Source organism: Echeneis naucrates, chromosome 18 (assembly GCF_900963305.1).
Source record: "Echeneis naucrates chromosome 18, fEcheNa1.1, whole genome shotgun sequence".
In the NCBI taxonomy this organism is placed as follows: domain Eukaryota; kingdom Metazoa; phylum Chordata; class Actinopteri; order Carangiformes; family Echeneidae; genus Echeneis; species Echeneis naucrates.
This window is the reverse complement of record NC_042528.1, coordinates 8820696-8839371: the sequence shown is the minus strand read 5'-3', so window position 1 is coordinate 8839371 and position 18676 is coordinate 8820696. Positions and strand designations below refer to the sequence as shown.

General features: G+C 39.0%; 1 protein-coding gene across 1 annotated transcript in view; it reads left to right on the top strand.

Annotated features, from left to right (window-relative positions):
- Positions 1–5450: 5450 nt before the first annotated feature.
- Positions 5451–18676, top strand: part of LOC115058673 (pyruvate carboxylase, mitochondrial) — a 231405-nt gene continuing 218179 nt past the window's right edge. The window contains exons 1-5 of the mRNA XM_029526110.1: positions 5451–5998; positions 13321–13457; positions 15680–15773; positions 16346–16436; positions 18476–18641. Of these exons, the coding sequence (XP_029381970.1) occupies positions 5997–5998; positions 13321–13457; positions 15680–15773; positions 16346–16436; positions 18476–18641 (490 nt within the window). The 5' untranslated portion in view covers positions 5451–5996. The remainder of the gene's footprint in view (positions 5999–13320; positions 13458–15679; positions 15774–16345; positions 16437–18475; positions 18642–18676) is intronic.

Below are 18676 nucleotides of genomic sequence, written 5' to 3'. Positions count from 1 at the left end.
AACAATGACATATCAGAGGAGATATCAGTGATTCTTGGACAGATCCAGGAGAGGCCTGATGTATGCAAATTGAACAAATAGACTAGAAAGTGAAATTATCAAGAAAGCAGTCCACAGTATGAACCAGAATGAGTTACCAGCTTGTTTCCTTATCTTTATAAAAATCTAGGTCCTGATAAAAGTAGCAATACAAGAGCACACACACACATTCACAAAGATAGACACTGATTGCTGAAAGGTTTTGATGTAACACCATAATGGGCTAATATTGACCTTGGTAGGGCATCTCCTCTCTTAAAGCTGTCAGAGTGCCCAGCATTGTCCTGTAGATGGTTAACCACACTGATCGTGTTTTCTGACTGCTGGGTAAGAAAACAGTACTTCCAGTGTGTGCAGTGTCTGAATATAAAGAAAGACACGTAAGGATCAATGACACTGATGTCTCATTCTTCATCAAAAACTACAAGACTAATTCTTACCTCTGCCTTATGATATGAGTTTATTCTCATATTACCTGAAAATGGGCTTTGTCCTCTTTCATCAGGTGTACCCTGGTTCACATCTACTGATTAGGTCACTTATTTATCCAATGGCTCAATCGCATTTCTCAAAACTGTGAGTATTCTTTCTTTCCATACCTTCATAAGGGTTACTGCCACTGCAGTTGTGACAGGCGTGCATGTGACGTGTTGGCCCATTTAGTTATATACAATGGTCCATATGTCCTTCTAGTAACCCTCAATAAAAAAATCGGTGAGCACTCAGGTTTTAAAGTGTATCTATCATGGATATGAGATCGACTGTGATTTTATACATCTGTGTGAAGTTTATTGCTGTGTACGTGTGTCCCTTATAAAATTTAATAATGGCTTTTAAAATGCTACCTCTTCCTGGAATGACCCAATGCCCTGACAAAAATCCACCATGTCTAACATTGTTTGTCTGCCTTGTGATCTCTGTATGATGTCTGTTTTCATGTTGCTGTGACTGGAGGCATTGTGTTCCCCAGCCCATTCTCATGAACACAATAGCTCAGGAATACCTTCAGGAGATTTCCTACATTTTTTGAAAGCCATTCACTTGGACGAACTGATCATGGTGGTCAAAGTTTCAAGTAACAGCAACATTATAAAATGGCCAAGCACTAATATGCTTGATCATAGTTGTTTGTCTCTCCCTACTTTTCATTAAATACCTTCAGTATCTTTGTGACCAATGAGTCTCAACAAGCATCGATGAATCATCGTATCATCTGTTTGTCATCTAACTCTGAGACTGTAATTCAAATTTTTTCAGATTTGTTCATCTCTGCACTGCACCTTCCCAGCTTTGATTCACAGTGTCGGCCGTTGCTAGTTCTTTTCAACCATTGTCAGATGTGCCATCACTTGTCATTATCCTACTGATAGATACATCCCACAAAAACGCAGTTCTCTTGCTATATCTAATTAGACACAGGCACTCGGCTAGACTTTAACAACATTGAAATCATATTGGTAACCTTGTAATCCTACCCTTATTTGAAGTTGGGTACTTGGAGTCTTTGTTCACATAGTGGTTCACTTTGCACAAGCCAGGGAGAAATCAGAGGGACAGCAGAAAGCTGCACCTTTCCCCAGTGTTTTTCCCAGAGAGGGAGAGACAGTACATGAGCATGAAAATAAAGGGGTAGTGGGGGGCAGGACCAATAGGGAGAGGGGAGGGAGGAATGGGGAGAGAACAAACAGAGAAGTTACTGAGCAGTATCCATTCACCTATTCATGGTGAGTGGCTCTCTGCCAGTTCACTGAACTCACGCCCCCATCACAGCCCAACCAGATTTTTTCACATTTGCTGCTTTTGTTTTTTTTTCCATGGCTACATTAACAGAAACAGCCCTTTCAGTCATTTCACAGTTGAGACAGTGGTATAATATATATGATGTATATGTTTCACTTGTAGTGCTATTATTTACAGATGTTGAGATAATAATGAACGCCTACAAATGATGTTGAAAAAACGCATAAGGGTAACAACAAAGCACAACCTCATTTCTTCAGCTGAATGACAGGTGTTTGTATACAATTTACAGAAATGCTTTTATGAACCTTTTAACTGAGATTAGTTTAACTGGCATTCAAAATTTTCTAATTGGTAATTTAAACTGAACACAATTCAATTATGCTAACAACAGATCGACACTGTGTTTGGAAAGTCTATCACATTCTTATTCAATATATTATGCCAGTCTTTAGAGGAAACTTAAAGAAGAACATGCTACTTACACAATTGGCAACATTTAATGTAGACAAAAAAGGCTGGCAACTTTGTTATTCATGGTAATACTATGTGACAACTAACCAGAGCACAAAATCCCTGTCATTTAGAGACACTTGGTGAAGTTAGAAAATAAAAGCTGACCTGAAACAGACACAAACCAGACATAATGATTCCCTCACTTTTTATGGGGTTTAGTTCATTAAAGCAAAAGCGTGTCTACCTCTTCCTCACCGTAACGTTTTCAGTTGTGAGAATTTCAAATGTTATCGGTGGAAAATGAACGCAGGAGGGGGCAGACAGCTGTTATTGACACAGTTAGAGGTTGTGCTCTGTTACGTAACAGTTGGCAAAGACATCGTATTATTATGGAAACTGGAAACTTTAAAAGTTCAGTTCGCTCTTCCTTTGCTTCTGGTACTTCATGTGGAATAGTGAAGAGCATTTCTTAAAAAGGTACAAAACTTAATATAATATATGCACTTCATGGAAGCAAATGGTAGTCGACTTCTTCAGCTGACTTAGTTATTTACTTTGCAGGTCAGCCATCACTGTATCGTATAGCGGGTTATTTTAATCATGGCAAACGTGAGGTTTTTCTTTCTTTCAAATGTCTTTTTATTCATGACAAGTCGTGAATTAAACAATCACTTTACAGGAAGAAGATTTTTTGTTTTCCTATGTGAAGTATTTTACATCCAGAAAACCAAATGATCTCATGACAATTCAGTCACGTGTAGGTTGTACTATGTGAGGTGAAAAAGTCATTTGAATGATGAATATGAGAAAACCGTGACACTTTTTTCATTACATAGGTTGACGTTAGAATAAATATAATGCCTGTTACAGAGAGAAGAGGTCCCATAAAAATTCTTTAGCCTAGCTGTGGCCTAGCTACACCAGCACTAGTGATCTAACCCTTAGGCACACTGTGGTTGGCCCACTTGGCATGTCTGAAGGGACCATTTCAGCTCCTAAATGAGGTGTCTGAGAAACTATGATGGCATTAATCACAAGCTTTAAGACTTTGTCTGAGGACAAGCAGAGAGAGAAGTTGAGCATAAGCAACAGAGGAATAGAGAGCAGCATATTTGAAGTCCAGTGAGAGACCACAGAAATAAATCAGGGCAGAGCAAAGACAAGATATAGGTCATTTGAACTGATCAGGAATCCCCGTGCTCTTTCTCCTCTTAAGATTTGTGTGGCATTATAATTTTTCTGAATGACAAAGAAAAAATATTACAACAGTTTCTGGCCCTGCTATAATTGTGGCTTTCCAAATTCTGAATTTAAATACGTCCTCTGGGAATGTCATTGACACACACTCTCTTATCTTGAGCTGATAAGACAACAAACAAGAGTTGAGAAACAATCATGTGGGTGCATGTGTTGAGAGCTTGTGTGTGATTGCATGTGATTTTGGTTCTTAATGTGTGTCCATACATCACTTTGTGAAAACATAGATGGGTAAACAAATTCCTGAAAATTGTAGAGCTTCAGCTTTGAAATGAGACTATTTTAGGAAACTGAAGGCTTCAATTTTTAATCCGGAGATCATTATTCTTTGACTTACTGTACATGTGCATTATGATTGAAATAATATGGTATTCAATTTTATTTTGTTTCTTTTTTTAGCATTTTTTATTTTTTTTTTAGCATTTCCAGTTTGGGATCAGCATTTGGATGAAAGGCAATGAATCAATTACTGATATGCAATGTCCTTGCAGTGTTGTCTGTATGTATTGTGTGAATATAATAGCAGTCTGTGGATCACTTTACCAAGCAGCACTACAAAGAACCTGTAATCAAATCCTGTCCTTTTAGCTGTTTCCTGCCCAACATTTTCTCTTCCACTGTTGTTTTCAGCTTTCAGTTTTGCTCTCTTCTCCACCCCTTACTGTCTTTAAGTTTCACTTTAAGAAAGATTTGCCAAACATATTCTTAGAAAAATGAAGAATAATATGATTTGATACATCAACATAAGAACAAACACGTTTAGTTTAACTCAATCACAGATCTTTATGTTATCATCATAACTTATGAAGTATTATGAAGTTTCAAAAGTTGTAAAAAGACCACTTTCATCAATCTATCAATGCAACTTTCAAACCCTGTCAATGGAACTTCCATAGAAAAACTTTGATGGTTAAAATAGGGGCTCTCACGAGAGGGCCACAAGTTATGTGAATTTTTAACTGCCTCGATTGACCAAATGTTCCTGCAATGATAATATATAACAGCATTAATTTCTCATGGCAGCAGTAATGCAGAAAGAGCACAGCTGTAGGTGCTTTCATTCATGATCACGTGGTTTCATCACACCAGAACAGGATTGGCCACTTTGTGCTGCAACTCAGTGCCAAAAGTCTTCCTTTATAGAGCAAAGTATTACCAAAGAGTTACATATTTACACATCCAGCAAACAGAGGACGACTTTAGAGCTCATCCAGAGTCGTGTCTGTCAAATATTCAGCTTAATTTTAACTCAATTTTTGCTCTTTATTAGCTACACAGCAAATAGAGTATACAGCAGCAGTCTTATGAAGTGAACCAGTGCTTTCCCTTTATCACAACATCTACCATAACATTGCCTGAAATTGTTACTGAAAAAAAATCTAATTTGATAACTTTTCGATACATCAATCCTTCCACGCATTTGAATTTTTGTGAGCAGTCGGAGCCCTTTCCTTACAGGCCGTTTTGACTGGCCACATAAGAAACTAACAGACATACTGTAGATTATTGAAATAAACGTTTTGCTTTCGTGTGTACTCGCTCACTTTCAAAATTGGACTTTCACTCAGCAATGTCATTCGTGGCCCCTCTGCTTTTCATCACGTCAAACTGTTATTCTGCAAGCTCATTTGTAACAATTGTTAATAAGACCTATTGGATTTTGTTCCAGCGGCCGGGCATGGCGTTTATAACGTAAACCATCCTCTAAATTTCACGGTCGTCTGATTGTCACTGCAGATGAATTATTACGAATCCATGTTGCGTTGCAGAGATCTTTAAATGGTGCCGCTCGCTGCGTGCTGTGACGTCCTCCTCTGTGATTGGCGGGGAGCGGAGAAGGGGTGTGCGTGATTGCGTCATGTCGAAGAGAGAAATGAAAGCCTATGGTGGGAGACAGAGAGAGAGAGAGAGAGAGAGAGAGAGAGAGAGAGGGAGAGAGAGAGAGAGAGAGAGAGAGGGGGAGAGAGAGAGAGGGAGAGAGAGGGAGAGAGAGGGAGAGAGAGAGAGATTAACAGGGAGTAAGGGGCAGGCGCAGTAACAGACTCCTATATCCGACACTCGGGGACGGACGGGGCCAGCTGCTAGCCACATTAGCTATACTAGTCAGTTAGCACTTAGCTTCAGAGTCCGAGCACCTGAACTACATATGAGGGAGTGCGTGTGGTGTGTGTGTGTGTGCATATGTGTGTGACAGCGTGTGTGTCGACGCTTTGAGAGCCCGCTTGGCCGTCCCGAAGTCACTCCGTGTGTCTGTCTACCTGTGTGTGTGTGTGTGTGTGTGTGTGTGTGTGTGTGTGTGTGTGTGTGTGTGTGTGTATAAACACCCCCTATCTCCCTCGTCCGAACAGCAGTGGTTGTGTGTGTGAGAGAAAGACAGGTTAGCAAGCAAAGAAACAAACAAACGCACACACACGAACACACTTTGATAGTTTAGTGTTTACACTCGGTGTCTGGTTACTTGACAGCGGACTCACCTCATTTACTGATACGGACACAGCACCAGCATGTGAGTACTAATGTGTGTGTGGTTGTCCCTGAGTGCCTTACCTTACTTTAAGAGTGCATGGGTGGTTGCATGCATAACAGTACTTGCATGCGTTTTGCTAACTAACTTCTTTCAGCTCAAATGTGCACAAGAAAACGTAGACTCGTCATTCTCTGGGGTCAAAGGGCTCCGATGTTGTCCCTGGGAAATAACATGAGTTTTGTTACTTTGGCCTTTTTGGTATTTTGATTAGCCGCAATAGGTAAAACACGTGGCAATGTTGTTGCTGCGATTTCAAACCTACTGATCGAATAGGAAGGTTTTACTTTATGGCTCCATGACTGGGGACATTCACAAATTTCTTCATCTGTGTTCAGAATGCCATGAATGCCTTTGTACATATTTGTTTTCTCGTGAAGCTGCACACAAAAAGAGGGTGTTGCTGTATGATTGGGCTGACCTGATTTTTATTTTATTTATTTATTTATTTTTTCCCTCACCGAAAGTTTTGCTTCTGCGTTCACCTTTGAACCCTCCATGTGTATCTGTTGTGCCATAATCAGTTCACATGAGTTTTTTTCATCCTCACATCAACCTTTACTTTGCTTCAGACAGTAGTGCACGTTGTACCTCCATCTCATCCCAGAACCAACAGAGGTCCAGTGGGCGTTGTGCACTGACTGATGAATATTTTCACAAGTCATAAACAAAACCTGTAGTTTATCCTTTTGCATAGTGGTGACCATTTGATCTGCTTTTAGTTTTAAACACTTTAGATGTTTCAAAGTGGCTGAAATAGCTATTTGTGTGTTTGTGATGGACAAATGTGGCATTCACAAATTCACCTTGATGTTATGTTATTATGCACAGTAATTGAAAATCTCCAGAGCAATAGGGAAACATCCAGTGGGTTTTGGTGACTCTTAAATCAGCATTCCCCCCATCTTGAAAATCTTTGAAGTCAACATTTTGGCAATTCTTGGTTTAACCTGCATAGCCAGAATGAAATGCTAGAGACCCTGACTTTTTGAGACAGATAATTTCATACCTAAGTAAAGGAGTAGGAGTGCGGTTGGGAGAACTAGATGGCTTGGTGTAACTTCAACAGAGTGATAATCTACAAGACAATTGTAGCTGGTGCTTTGTTGCACGGACACTTTCACATTCATATTCATTTTCTTGTTGGTGTATAATCATCTTAAACAAAGAACTGACATGTTTTTGTCAATTTATAAAGAGCCCCTCATCTCTACATGGGGAGCAGGCCCTCCTTGATGGAGGCTGCCATGTTGTTGCACTGCTATGTTTTTACGGTAGCCCAGAGTGGACAAACCAAACACGGGTTTACAATGGGCCTTTTGTGTTTGGTTAGGTGATGAGGCTGTCCTACACCCTTGAGGAGTGGGGTATTTAGTTGTCCTTTCAGTTGAGTATTTAAGAGTCCTAGATGTTGGGAAAGAATAATGAAAGAGCATCAAATGTTTTGCTATCATCATGTCATTGAAATGTTTCTTTCATTACATAACATGTCCATGTGTTTGTCCACTAAAACAGCTTATATCTGCTGAATCTTTCTATGTTCTCAACTAGTGAGTAGCTGTAGTATGTGGGAATTTGCTTTACTCCTTTAACACTCTGTGTTTTCAGGCCTTTCAGTGAATGGGGGTCCTGAACTGTTGTTTCATTGAAACACACAATTATTCATGTTTTTTGGGAATTGCTGGACCTTGTTTTTATACTGACACTGCATCTTTACTAGAATGTCTGTGAAAATGTGTTTAAACAGAGTTAAGCCAGTGTATCATGAGTAGCTTCATCTTTCTATGCTGTTCAGCATAAAATTCTGAAAACTGAACAATCTATTGTACCAAGCATATTATCTACTTCTTCCATTCTACATCTGTTGGTGTAAAACCTTTCTTTCTTGTCCAACCAATATGCACCTGGTTCACCTTTGACCTTCCCTGTGTTATGTCCCATCCCACTGTCTAGTTTAAACAGCCCCAGTGAGACAGTATAGGTCCTTACGCCTCAAAATGCAGATTCATGATAATAGTAGTTATTGTTCAGTGTTAGTACTAGCTTTCAGCAGGTGGCAGAATCAAATAATGCTGTGTTTATTATCAGCATTATCTGAAACCAGCTTTTCCCTTAAGGTTAAGTAAGGCCACAGGGGCAATAGGTAGTAATGTGGTTTGGGAAACTGCCATGCTCTTAGCTTCCCCTCACCCACATTAGTCCAGCCAATGCCTTTTTCAGAGGGGCCTGGAGCATCTTGTTGACACAGCTGGTCAGAAGCGGCAGAGAGGGAACATCAAAAGCAAAATGCAGCAGTTTCATTTGACTCTATATATAACCTTTAGGGGTGATATTTAATTTGAATTGGAAAACCAGTTGTGATTTCAAAGATGCAAGTGCAGCAGTACACAGACCTCTGTATCGGTGTTAATGTAGCATGAACTTGCCAATGGACATATTACAAAGTTATAAATTGGTTTTATGTTGTTGCTGTGCTGCTGAATTCTCTGCGCAACTATGTTTTCATTATCAGAGGGATTGTAAAGTTCTTAAAATACAATAAGTCTAATAAACATGATATGTGTTCTGAATTCACATCTCAAAAGTGACAAAATACTTGTTACCTTGTCCTTGACAAAGCTATATGAAGGTAAACAATGCCACATTTATATTACTGACCTATACTAATTCATAATATAAAATCATTGTCTTCTATAAACAAGAAAAGTGATGAGATTGTATCATATTCCATCAAATTGTATCACATTTTGTTGAATCAGAGCAAACTAAATGATTTCAGTTAAAAAATGAACCATCCCTGAATCCTATTGTACCCTGTGTATCTTGATACATATTAGATCATTTTTGGAGTGATACCCTTAATAACTTTCATTGATTCTGTTATTTCCAAAATAAAAATCAATATTACACTATAGTAACTCAATATTCTAACCTTTATGTCACCAACTACCTAGTTTTTACTCCAGTCACCTTTTTTTTTTTTTTTGGACGCAGACACAGTCAGCTCCTTGGTAAACCTTGTTCTTGCTGTGCTATCATGTATCGCTTTTTATATTTAGGACCAAGAACGCTCCAAACAGACATCTGTGCCTACAAACCTTTTAAAAATGAGTTTCCTAATTCTTCTGCTTATCCATTCGGCGAGGGCAGAGTAACCCGGGACAGATCGCCAGTCCATCGCAGGGCCAACACACAGAGACAGACAGAGACAAACAACCACTTGTTGTAATATACAGTCATCAGTTAATGTAGACATGCATGTCTTTGGACAGTGGGAAGAAACCAAAATACCTGGAGGAAGCCCACACAAGCACGAGGAGAACATGCAAACTTCTCACAGAAAGGGCCCAGGCTAGTGAACCAAACCTGTGACTTTTTTGTCGTAAGGCAACAGCGCAAACCACTATGACACCATGCTGCACAATATGATAATTTATATTTTAAAAACGGTACAATGTTCACCTTATTTAAGATACTGTAAATAATAAAAAAAAATCATATTACCTTTATTGAAATATTGCCTGTTGCAATATTTTTGATATTGAATTATTTGCCCACACTAAGGGGGCGGGCAATTCCATTTTGGGTTCTCTTCACCATTACACATAAGTTTGCTTAACTTAGACCTGTGAGCCTCATTCATGGAAGCTTGTCGGTCATTTTGTCGCTGCCAAAGCACATTCCAGTGATCAAAATGGCCAACATGCATCCCAAATAAAAGCTTGGGTCTCAGGAGGTGAAGCAATAGTTCACAACAGGCCACTGTGCGGACCTACAGTATATCACAGATAAGGGACCTTGTTTGGCCCAACAAAATAAAAATAAAAATCCTTTAGTAACAGAAAAAATAAGTTATGATTGTCTTACAAAGATAAAATGTTACCTGTAAGAAAATGTCTACGTGGACAGAAAGTCATGTGAGTAAATACCAACCTGATAGTGATAGTATATATTTTTGTGTGTCACATTATTAACCCTTGATCTCTGCAATAAAGCAAATAAGACCTTTACTCTCTAAGAAGTTAATATATGAACCAGAAATCACCTTTGTTCTTTTGATCCAGACAACACACCCGCTATGCTCAGTGGCCTGTAACCTTTTTCACAAGACCGAGTTATGTCCTCAGACCCTGACGTTTTGGTGAATGAGGAACTTTGCCTCATACTTCCACTTAGACATGTTTGGTCTTGTGTAGGAAGAAGAGCCTGAGGGAGGCAGAGAGGGAAAGGAAATGTTACTACATGTTTGATGTAAAAAAAAAAAAAAAAAAAAAAAAAAAATTAATCGCATCTTTTCAGTATTACATCTGTAATTTAACTCAGTGCTCACTTTGTGTTGCAAATATTGCCATATTAGATTTCAGCATGGAGGACTGAGGTGGGGAATAAGTTGCAATCAAAAATGAAGAAGTCCTTTGGTTCAAATGAAGAGAGAAATAATGTGGTTTGCTATCTTATTTAAGTAACAAATTGCTGCAAGATGACCTATAAAGGTGGAAAGCATCTGACACTATTTTTATCAAATGTACAGATGCAGGTTGGAGGCTTGTCATTAAAATTTCCTCAGATACTAACATATCTTTAACTAATATACAGACTTATTGTTACCTGTTGTTGGATGACTGCTGGTCTTAGGGTTAGGGTTATATTGTTGCTGAATAACTTCAGCCAGACTTTTACAGATTGACCTAAATTGAACTTGTTGCCTGGGAAGCAGAAGGAGTGAAGGTCCCGCCAGTGATAATTCTTGAGGTAATTAGATACTTGACTGACATGTGGTGTCTTCTAAAACTAAATTTGGTTACTGATTGAATGTGCTCGAAAAGGCCTTTAAGAGTCAAAGTTCACATTCCTTTGTGACAGCCAAGACCTGTTCAAAGGCTCATCAAGACGAAATGTTGCAAATGTAATTTCATATAATAATTTCCTGATCTTACCTCCATTCTATGTATCTTCGATCTTGATGTAAAACGTTCTTTATCGCTGTTGCAGTCAGCAGAGTCAGAGCCAGCCACATTGAGGCACAGAAACCAAAATCATGCTGCAGTTTGAACGTCCCTACCATTTGAAATTCCTTTCATACCACAACTTATCATTGAGTTTGGCTCATTGGATTTTGGCAGTGGGTGTCCTACTATTGGTAAACAACTCTTTCTGCTGGTTGCTATTGTTGGCCCATCCATCAGTGCAGACAGATGAGTGGAATTGTCAGAATAAGATTCTGAGTTATGCTGCAAATGGTGTCAAAAATGGAGAGAAATTGTTGACAAAAGTGGGCAGAAAGGGGGCAGAGATGAGGAATCTAACTAAAGCAGAGCAAATGATGGCCTTTGTTCTCCCTCTTATTTCATTGTCTTTTTTTAAAAAGTGAATATTTTTTTAAAATTTAACCTTCAGTTTCAAAGTTCTTACTTTTAGTGAGTAAAGAGAGCCAATAATTTGTCGAAAGGACAATTCTTTTCATAGTAAAAACTGTAAAGTTTCAAAAAGGATATCCGTTAGAGGTTATTTCTCATTGTGTATTTATTTTTAGATAAAGCCAAAGAAAAATAGAGGCCAGAAACAGCTGTTTATGTTACATTAGCTATAGTTTAAATATAGTTGTACAGTAAGCAGGTTGGAGAGTTAAGGCACATTAGGAACGCAGGTAATATTTATCCACGTTTTTCTGTGCGTGTCTGTCTTGTGACATTTCTCTGTAAATGTGATGCTTGGGTCTTAAATGAATAGTAGACGCATTTATTGAAATGCGTCTACTACAATGAATTAAAGTTTGTTTTTTTCAATCAGGGTTTGAACATGAAGGAATTCTGAGTGGTGATTCCTCCGTACCGTTCTTGCTTTCTCATTGGCTGCACTGCTGTTATTTGACCACAGTGTGGCAGCAAAGGACTGTCAGTGAGGTAGAGTCTGGCGGTGGAGCCAGAAGAAGCCACCACCTCAGTGGATTTTGGCTCATGATCAAGTAGCTCCTATCGGTAACATTTCCAGTTTCCAAACCTGCTGTCTAGGTGAGGAGGTATTTTGAAATTTATAGACCATTTTCACATTTTACTATTTGTTTATGTGCTCGTGTCTGTTTTGGAAGTGTTTGTGGGTTTAGGGGATGACACTGTCATGGCACCAAACAGTAACATTAGAATTGGGTGGAGTGAATATTTTCTTTATTGGCGTGTGTTTTATTCACATAAACATAACATTTCCCTTCCCTTGTGATAGCAGGCTGGCCTGTTTGAGTGTTGTCAGCCAGTGACGCAACATCTGATATGCCAGATAAATTCATCCAAACTATCTTTTTCAGTATTCCTGTACAGCCATCCTCGGCTGCCTAATCACCCTAATCACTGTCCCTGCAGACTAAATTGTTTTGTATTTGAGAAAAATATCTGCAAGTTTGTTTATGCTGTACTATTACATCCATGAGTGAGATTGATGGGGGCAGTTTGTATGGTTCAGTCGTGGTTTCTTTAGAGATTTCAAACTTCTTGGACAGGAAAATATACTAAGTGCTTTCATTTTATTTGTTTAACTTGAACAAATACACCACAAACACAGCAGAAAGTCAGTTGGTTTAATTAGCCACACCTGCAGCTGATTCAATGCTGGGGCTCAGAGCAGCAGCTGACAGGAACCCCCAACTTCATTTTAAGGAGATGTAATATTGTTTTCTTAGTCTGACTTTTTCATCAGCATGAGCTCTAATTCCATCGAGACTTTTTAGTATTTTTACAAACACTTTTTAAATATAATTTCTCAGCATTTTTTTTCCCCCAAAGACTGACAATGTTTATGCTGTCTATTTTGTTTGTGGCTCTTTTTAGGACATGGTTCATTGACTGAAATCAATATTTTTTTACCATCGTGAAAACTAAATGTATCATCTGTTTTTCCAGCTAGTCCATAAGGAAACTATCACTGACCAGATGGAACCAGTGTATTCATAAACTCGCATAACAGAAGTTGAGGTCATGGGGCTCAATTCATTCTTTTGTTAGTTTTACAGTTTATCATTTCTTCTTAATATCGTTTTTAGGCTTTTTTTTTTTTGCACATGTAACATATGTTTTGAAGGCACTACTTAGGCACTAGTAGATTTACTCTCTCTGTACAGGCCACGCCTTGTCTAATCAATTCTGAAGCGTTGCCATCCTCTTATCAGTTGATATCAGTTGATGTCCAGCTACTCTGACTGTTGTCTCAACCCCTTGGCTTTTTTTTTTTTTTTTTTTTTTTTTTTTTTGGATCAAGTTTTAATTGTCGTGAGAGACAGCTAATGCCAAACTCTTTCTTTGCCTTTCTCTTAGGATGATACGATACAGTCTAGTCCAGAGCAGCCTCAGCCTGCTGGCTGTGAAGCGGGTGTGTCTTCTCTCCCGCTTTGCCCACTCTGCTAGACAGACTGAGTATCGACCAATCAAGAAAGTCATGGTGGCCAACAGAGGTAAGACCGCTGCCTATCTACCATATCCTCACTAATTCACCATTGAAGCAGTTCAGATTGTCCCATTAACTGAAATGCAGCTTAATGCTGTTTCATGTATTATGTAAGAAAAAAGTTCTGACATTTATAATCTTCCAGCAGCAAAAGAATAGACTCTTAATTTTTAATAGCCATCGTTTAGTTTGCCTTGGCACATACTAATATTTAAGCACACATTATATGTGGGTGGCTGCAGAAGCTAGTATTGTTTCATTTAACCTAAAAGCACTGAATTTCTTTAAATACTTGAATCAGAGGAGGAACTGATCTAACAGCTCATTGTACACCAGGAAATTAAAGAATGGATGTTGCATTAAACAGTCTTTGTGCATTCTACCTAATGTGCCATATTATTGACTATGATAACTAATATGGCGTAAACATTACTTAAAGGCTTTGGTTATATTCATCCATATATATTCACCCCTTCCAGTTGCTTATACTGACCACAGTGCATCAGTGTGCAATCGGAGTAATGTGCAGGATTTGATTGACAAGATGTGCTCATTAGTTTTTTTTTTTTTTTTAATATCACATTTTCTGTGTTTCATTTTGATGGATCATGATGAATTTGCATGCATACATTCATCTCTATCCTTTCCTAGATGCTCTGTTTAACAGCTTTAATCCATTAATTTGATTCAGATAGATTGTGGTGTCTCCCTCACACAAACTCTCTTTCTCTCATGCACAGCAGGACTTACTGTCAATTTCTCTCCTTCACAATAGGAGCAATATCAACACTGCATTAGATCACATTTATTACACTGGAGTGCACCAAACCATGCTCAGATTGTGTGTGTGTGTGTGTGTGTGTGTGTGTGTGTGTGTGTGTGTGTGTGTGTGTGTGTGTGTGTGTGTGTGTGTGTGTGTGTGTGTGTGTGTGTGTGTGTGTGTGTGTGTGTGTGTGTGTGTGTGTGTGTGTGTGTGTGTGTGTGTGTGTGTGTGTGTGTGTGTGTGTGTGTGTGTGTGTGTGTTGAGGAGAAAGAGACCAATCATATCAGCCCAGATTCCACTTCACCAAGCATATCTCCTCTCTGCCATTGCTGCCTCTCTTCCACTAGTATTCTGTCTATTATATTTCTTCTTATTAGTTTTTTTTATTCCTCCTTTACCTCATCTTCTCTACTTTCTCTTTCCAGTCCCTGTCTTTTTCACCAATTGTCAGATGTGATTTTCCTCCGAGCCACTTGCTGTCTTCCTTGTTGCCTCCTGTGACTGTGCCTCCTCACCTCTCCCCTTTTCCTTCTTTACTTTATTGCCCTTATTCTTCCACCTTCATTGCTATTCTTGTCTCCTTTCCTCTTATTTGTCACTTTGTTAAACTTGCCAAACTGCTTATTTTGGCACGACAATTTTCTCAAATCTCCATGACAGGCCTCTGACCTTTTTTGTCTTTTTGCTTTCTTTTTTAATTTTCCAAATTTGTGGTGCTTCACAACATGATATTCTTTAGATGTATCACCTAAAATCAACTCAAATTGCCGGTCGATTCATATTCATCTTTTTGTCTCTGGCCTCATATTTTAATCTGTTTTATGTTCCTGCTACTCATTCGCTTTCTTTCTTGTTTGATCTCTCTTTCCGTTTTTTTAATGCACCTCAAATGTTCGAACACTGTCCTCCCCTTTGAGCAAGAACATGTCGTCTTCCTAGTTTTCTGTGACTAAACCCTTTTCTTTCTCAAACTCTGTGTTGCTTGAAAAACAAGCATTTGGCTCTGGTGACAGGATGATAAAAGGCACATAGTGTTTTGCTTGTCTAAAGCTGAGATTTTAAACTGTTCCCAAACTTTATATAAAACAGTCTCGTTGCAGTGTCTGTTGATATTTTTCCACAGTGCAATGAAATACACCAAATGTATTCATTACTTCTACATCTTATGTATAGCAGAAAAAAATTCTCTCAGGAGGCATTAGTTGCAAAATAGGGCCAATGCTACAGGATGTTGATAAAATCATATAAATTCTCAGTTTTTGAAAAGTAGTAGTGAAAGAATGAGAACTACAATCTCTCACTTTCTTCTCTTCTGTCACATGCATGCACACAGACACCTACTTGAGTTGAGGAAAAACCTCATCAGGGAGGTGAAAATTTGTTGGAAAAATGTGTCCAAGCAAGACCACATAGTTAGGCAAAATGAACAACCTCCGTCTCATACATTTCTTCCCCTTGTCCTCCAGGTGAGATAGCTATCCGTGTCTTCAGGGCCTGCACTGAACTGGGAATTCGAACTGTGGCTGTCTACTCTGAACAAGACACTGGGCAGATGCACAGGTAACAATCTCTGCTACGTTGAAGCTGAAGGGATTCTGAATGTTTTAAGTATGGCACACGTCATGCTAAACCTCTGTGCTGCCAGTACTGGGTATTGACCAGAAAATGCTAAGAGTAGTTTTGAGCCAACTGCAGTTACAAGTGGCTGGGGAGCATCTTTCTACTCTGCATTGGTGGCCTGGTCTTTTGTTTTGTGCCAGTTATTAAGTGTGGACATAAGTATAATTGTATTGACATTACAAACATTCAAGTAATCACACTCCTCATTCCAAATCCGCAACATACACAACTGTTTTAAAAATGTTTCGCTGAGTAATGCATCTTGTTTTAGACTTTGAATTAATTCTGGTTCTACTTCCTCCCTTCTTCACCATTTTCTCTTCACGTCACCTCATTTAATTTAATTTTGCTCTTTTTCTTATTTTTCATGTTAAACCTGTAAATGGAATTTTAAAAATCACAAGCTTGTCCAATTATGGTTTGCAAATAGTGACTGTGCTGCTATAATGGTTGTGAAATTGTGTACATCAGTGTGTAACACAGATGTAATTCCTTTGCATTTGTCTTCACAGGCAGAAGGCAGATGAGGCTTACCTGATTGGCAAAGGCCTCCCACCTGTTGCTGCATACCTACACATTCCTGACATCATCAAAGTAGCAAAGGTGAACAGCATTCACCGTATAATGCTATCAAAGACGTAATGACTCATGCTGTTTGATTTACTGGTAAAGCCATACTTACTTTGTTTCAAGGGAAATGTAACTTTTCGTCTTTGTTACTGTAGTACTCAATTCACAAGTTTTCAAGAGATGCACTGGTGTTAAAATGCGTCCACTCATTTCCATACATAAAATGATTGTTGCCTGGCTCCTCTCTGGGCAACATATACACAGTATAAATTCATGAAAGCAGCTCACAGTGTGCCCTTGTACTTCAACCTCATCTTGTACTAATAAGTGGTGCAAATAGGACAGATTTTGATTAAGAACTATTCCTCTTCATGTTCAAAAACTTAACTAAGCTTAAATAGGCTCAGTTATTTTAGCTTGAAGGCTTTTACTTTGAAGTAATTGTATGAAGTTTTTAATTAACATTAAAGGGAAAGTTCAACATTTGCATATTTGCTTTCTTTCTGGGAGTGAAATGAGAGGATTTTGTACCTTGTCCATATTCACCGTACTGTTCAAAGCTGAACATATTAATGCGTTAGCTTAGCATAATGGCTGGAATCAGGGTTAAATGGCTCACCTGGTGTGGTCTAAAGTGGAAAATCTATTCCTACTAACACCTCCAAAGCTCACCTGCTACTATGCTGTCATCCATTTATTTAACCTAGAAAAAAATGTAGGCAAGGAAAAAAATGAATAGAACCCCCCCCCCCCCCCCAAAAAAAAAAGTGTGCATTTCAATTATAGATTTTAATTCAGATTCAAGTGACAAATTCCTTTCTGTTGGTTGTTAGGACGGAAAGGGAAACAAGTTCCATCCCCATCTTCATTTCTACCTTCCCTGTTTACCTTCCCTCTGTCATTCATTTGTCATCTGATTGTAGCTGCATTCTACCACTATTTCCTGTCTTTTCACTATCATTCTGTCTCTCTTCCTTTTGCCCCTTATAATGATGATGATGATAATAAACAACTGACAAACATATCTTGGAGGGATGGAGAGACGTCAGGAAGAAAAGGTGGCAACAAGAAACAGAACAATCATTTTTCTGATCAATCTCTCACGGTTTATAATTTTCTGTGTGGGCATATGGTCAGTCAGCCAAATGGAGTCCGTTCGCTGTCCAAATTGTTTCTCAAAATCTGTCTGTCTATCTGGGAGTCCAGCAAGAAATGTGTGTTTTCTTTCTCTTCTACTCATTTATTGCTATCTGTCATTCTTCCCACTGTGCTTTACTATTACCCTATGACCAAAATAACCACCCTTTCTCTCCCACTACCTTCTGTGTGTGTCTCTTTAGCTTTGTGACTTGTGACAATGTGTGTATCAGCTTGAAAATATCAAAGTACAAACAATGATCCTGCGTGCATGAATGCATTTTAACCATGAGAGGAACTGTGTGCATCTTCATATGTCTGTCTGTATGAGGAGGTGTTTGGCTTACCTGTTTGCTTGTGTGTGAATGTGCTCCTCTGGTCTGCCAGTAACGGCTCCCCTAACAATAGGGTAACCCATAATTATAATCTGCCTCGTATCCAAGAGCAGATGGCACATGCTGATCCAGAGATGGCTCTCTCTGTCAAGCTCTGCAGCCACTTTATCTGTCTGCTATGCAGTGGGAGTGTGTGTCTGCCTCTTAGTGCCTTCTCCAACTACTCTCCAAGTATGCGTCCTTTCTACTTGCTCAGTCTACTCTTGCTCTAGCTCAGTGTTCATAGAGCTGCTGCTGATGATAACGATGATGAAGACTGCATGCCATTTTCTGTTTGGTATACATGATAGCTTTGTTTTGTTCTGCCAAAGCATGCAGTTTATCAATCCCTATTTACCAGAACATCCCCATATATGGGTTTTCCCAGCAGACATTTTAGCAGTTTAAATTAAATATGAATAACAATATGTTTAGGAATGTGATTGCTATTTATTTAACTTAATTTTCAAAACGTGAGGTAACAGGTTTGGTACCCATGGACCTATAGAGGAAGAAAAACCCCAAAACAAAACACTTATCTGCCTTTCTCTAACATCTTAGGACAACGATGTCGATGCCATCCACCCAGGCTACGGTTTCCTCTCTGAGCGAGCAGACTTCGCCCAGGCCTGCACAGAAGCAGGAGTGATGTTTGTTGGACCGACGCCAGAGACGGTCCGCAAGATGGGGGACAAGGTGGAGGCTCGCTCTCTGGCCATCAGTGCAGGTATGGAAAGGGTTGACTGCTAATGAGATGAATGA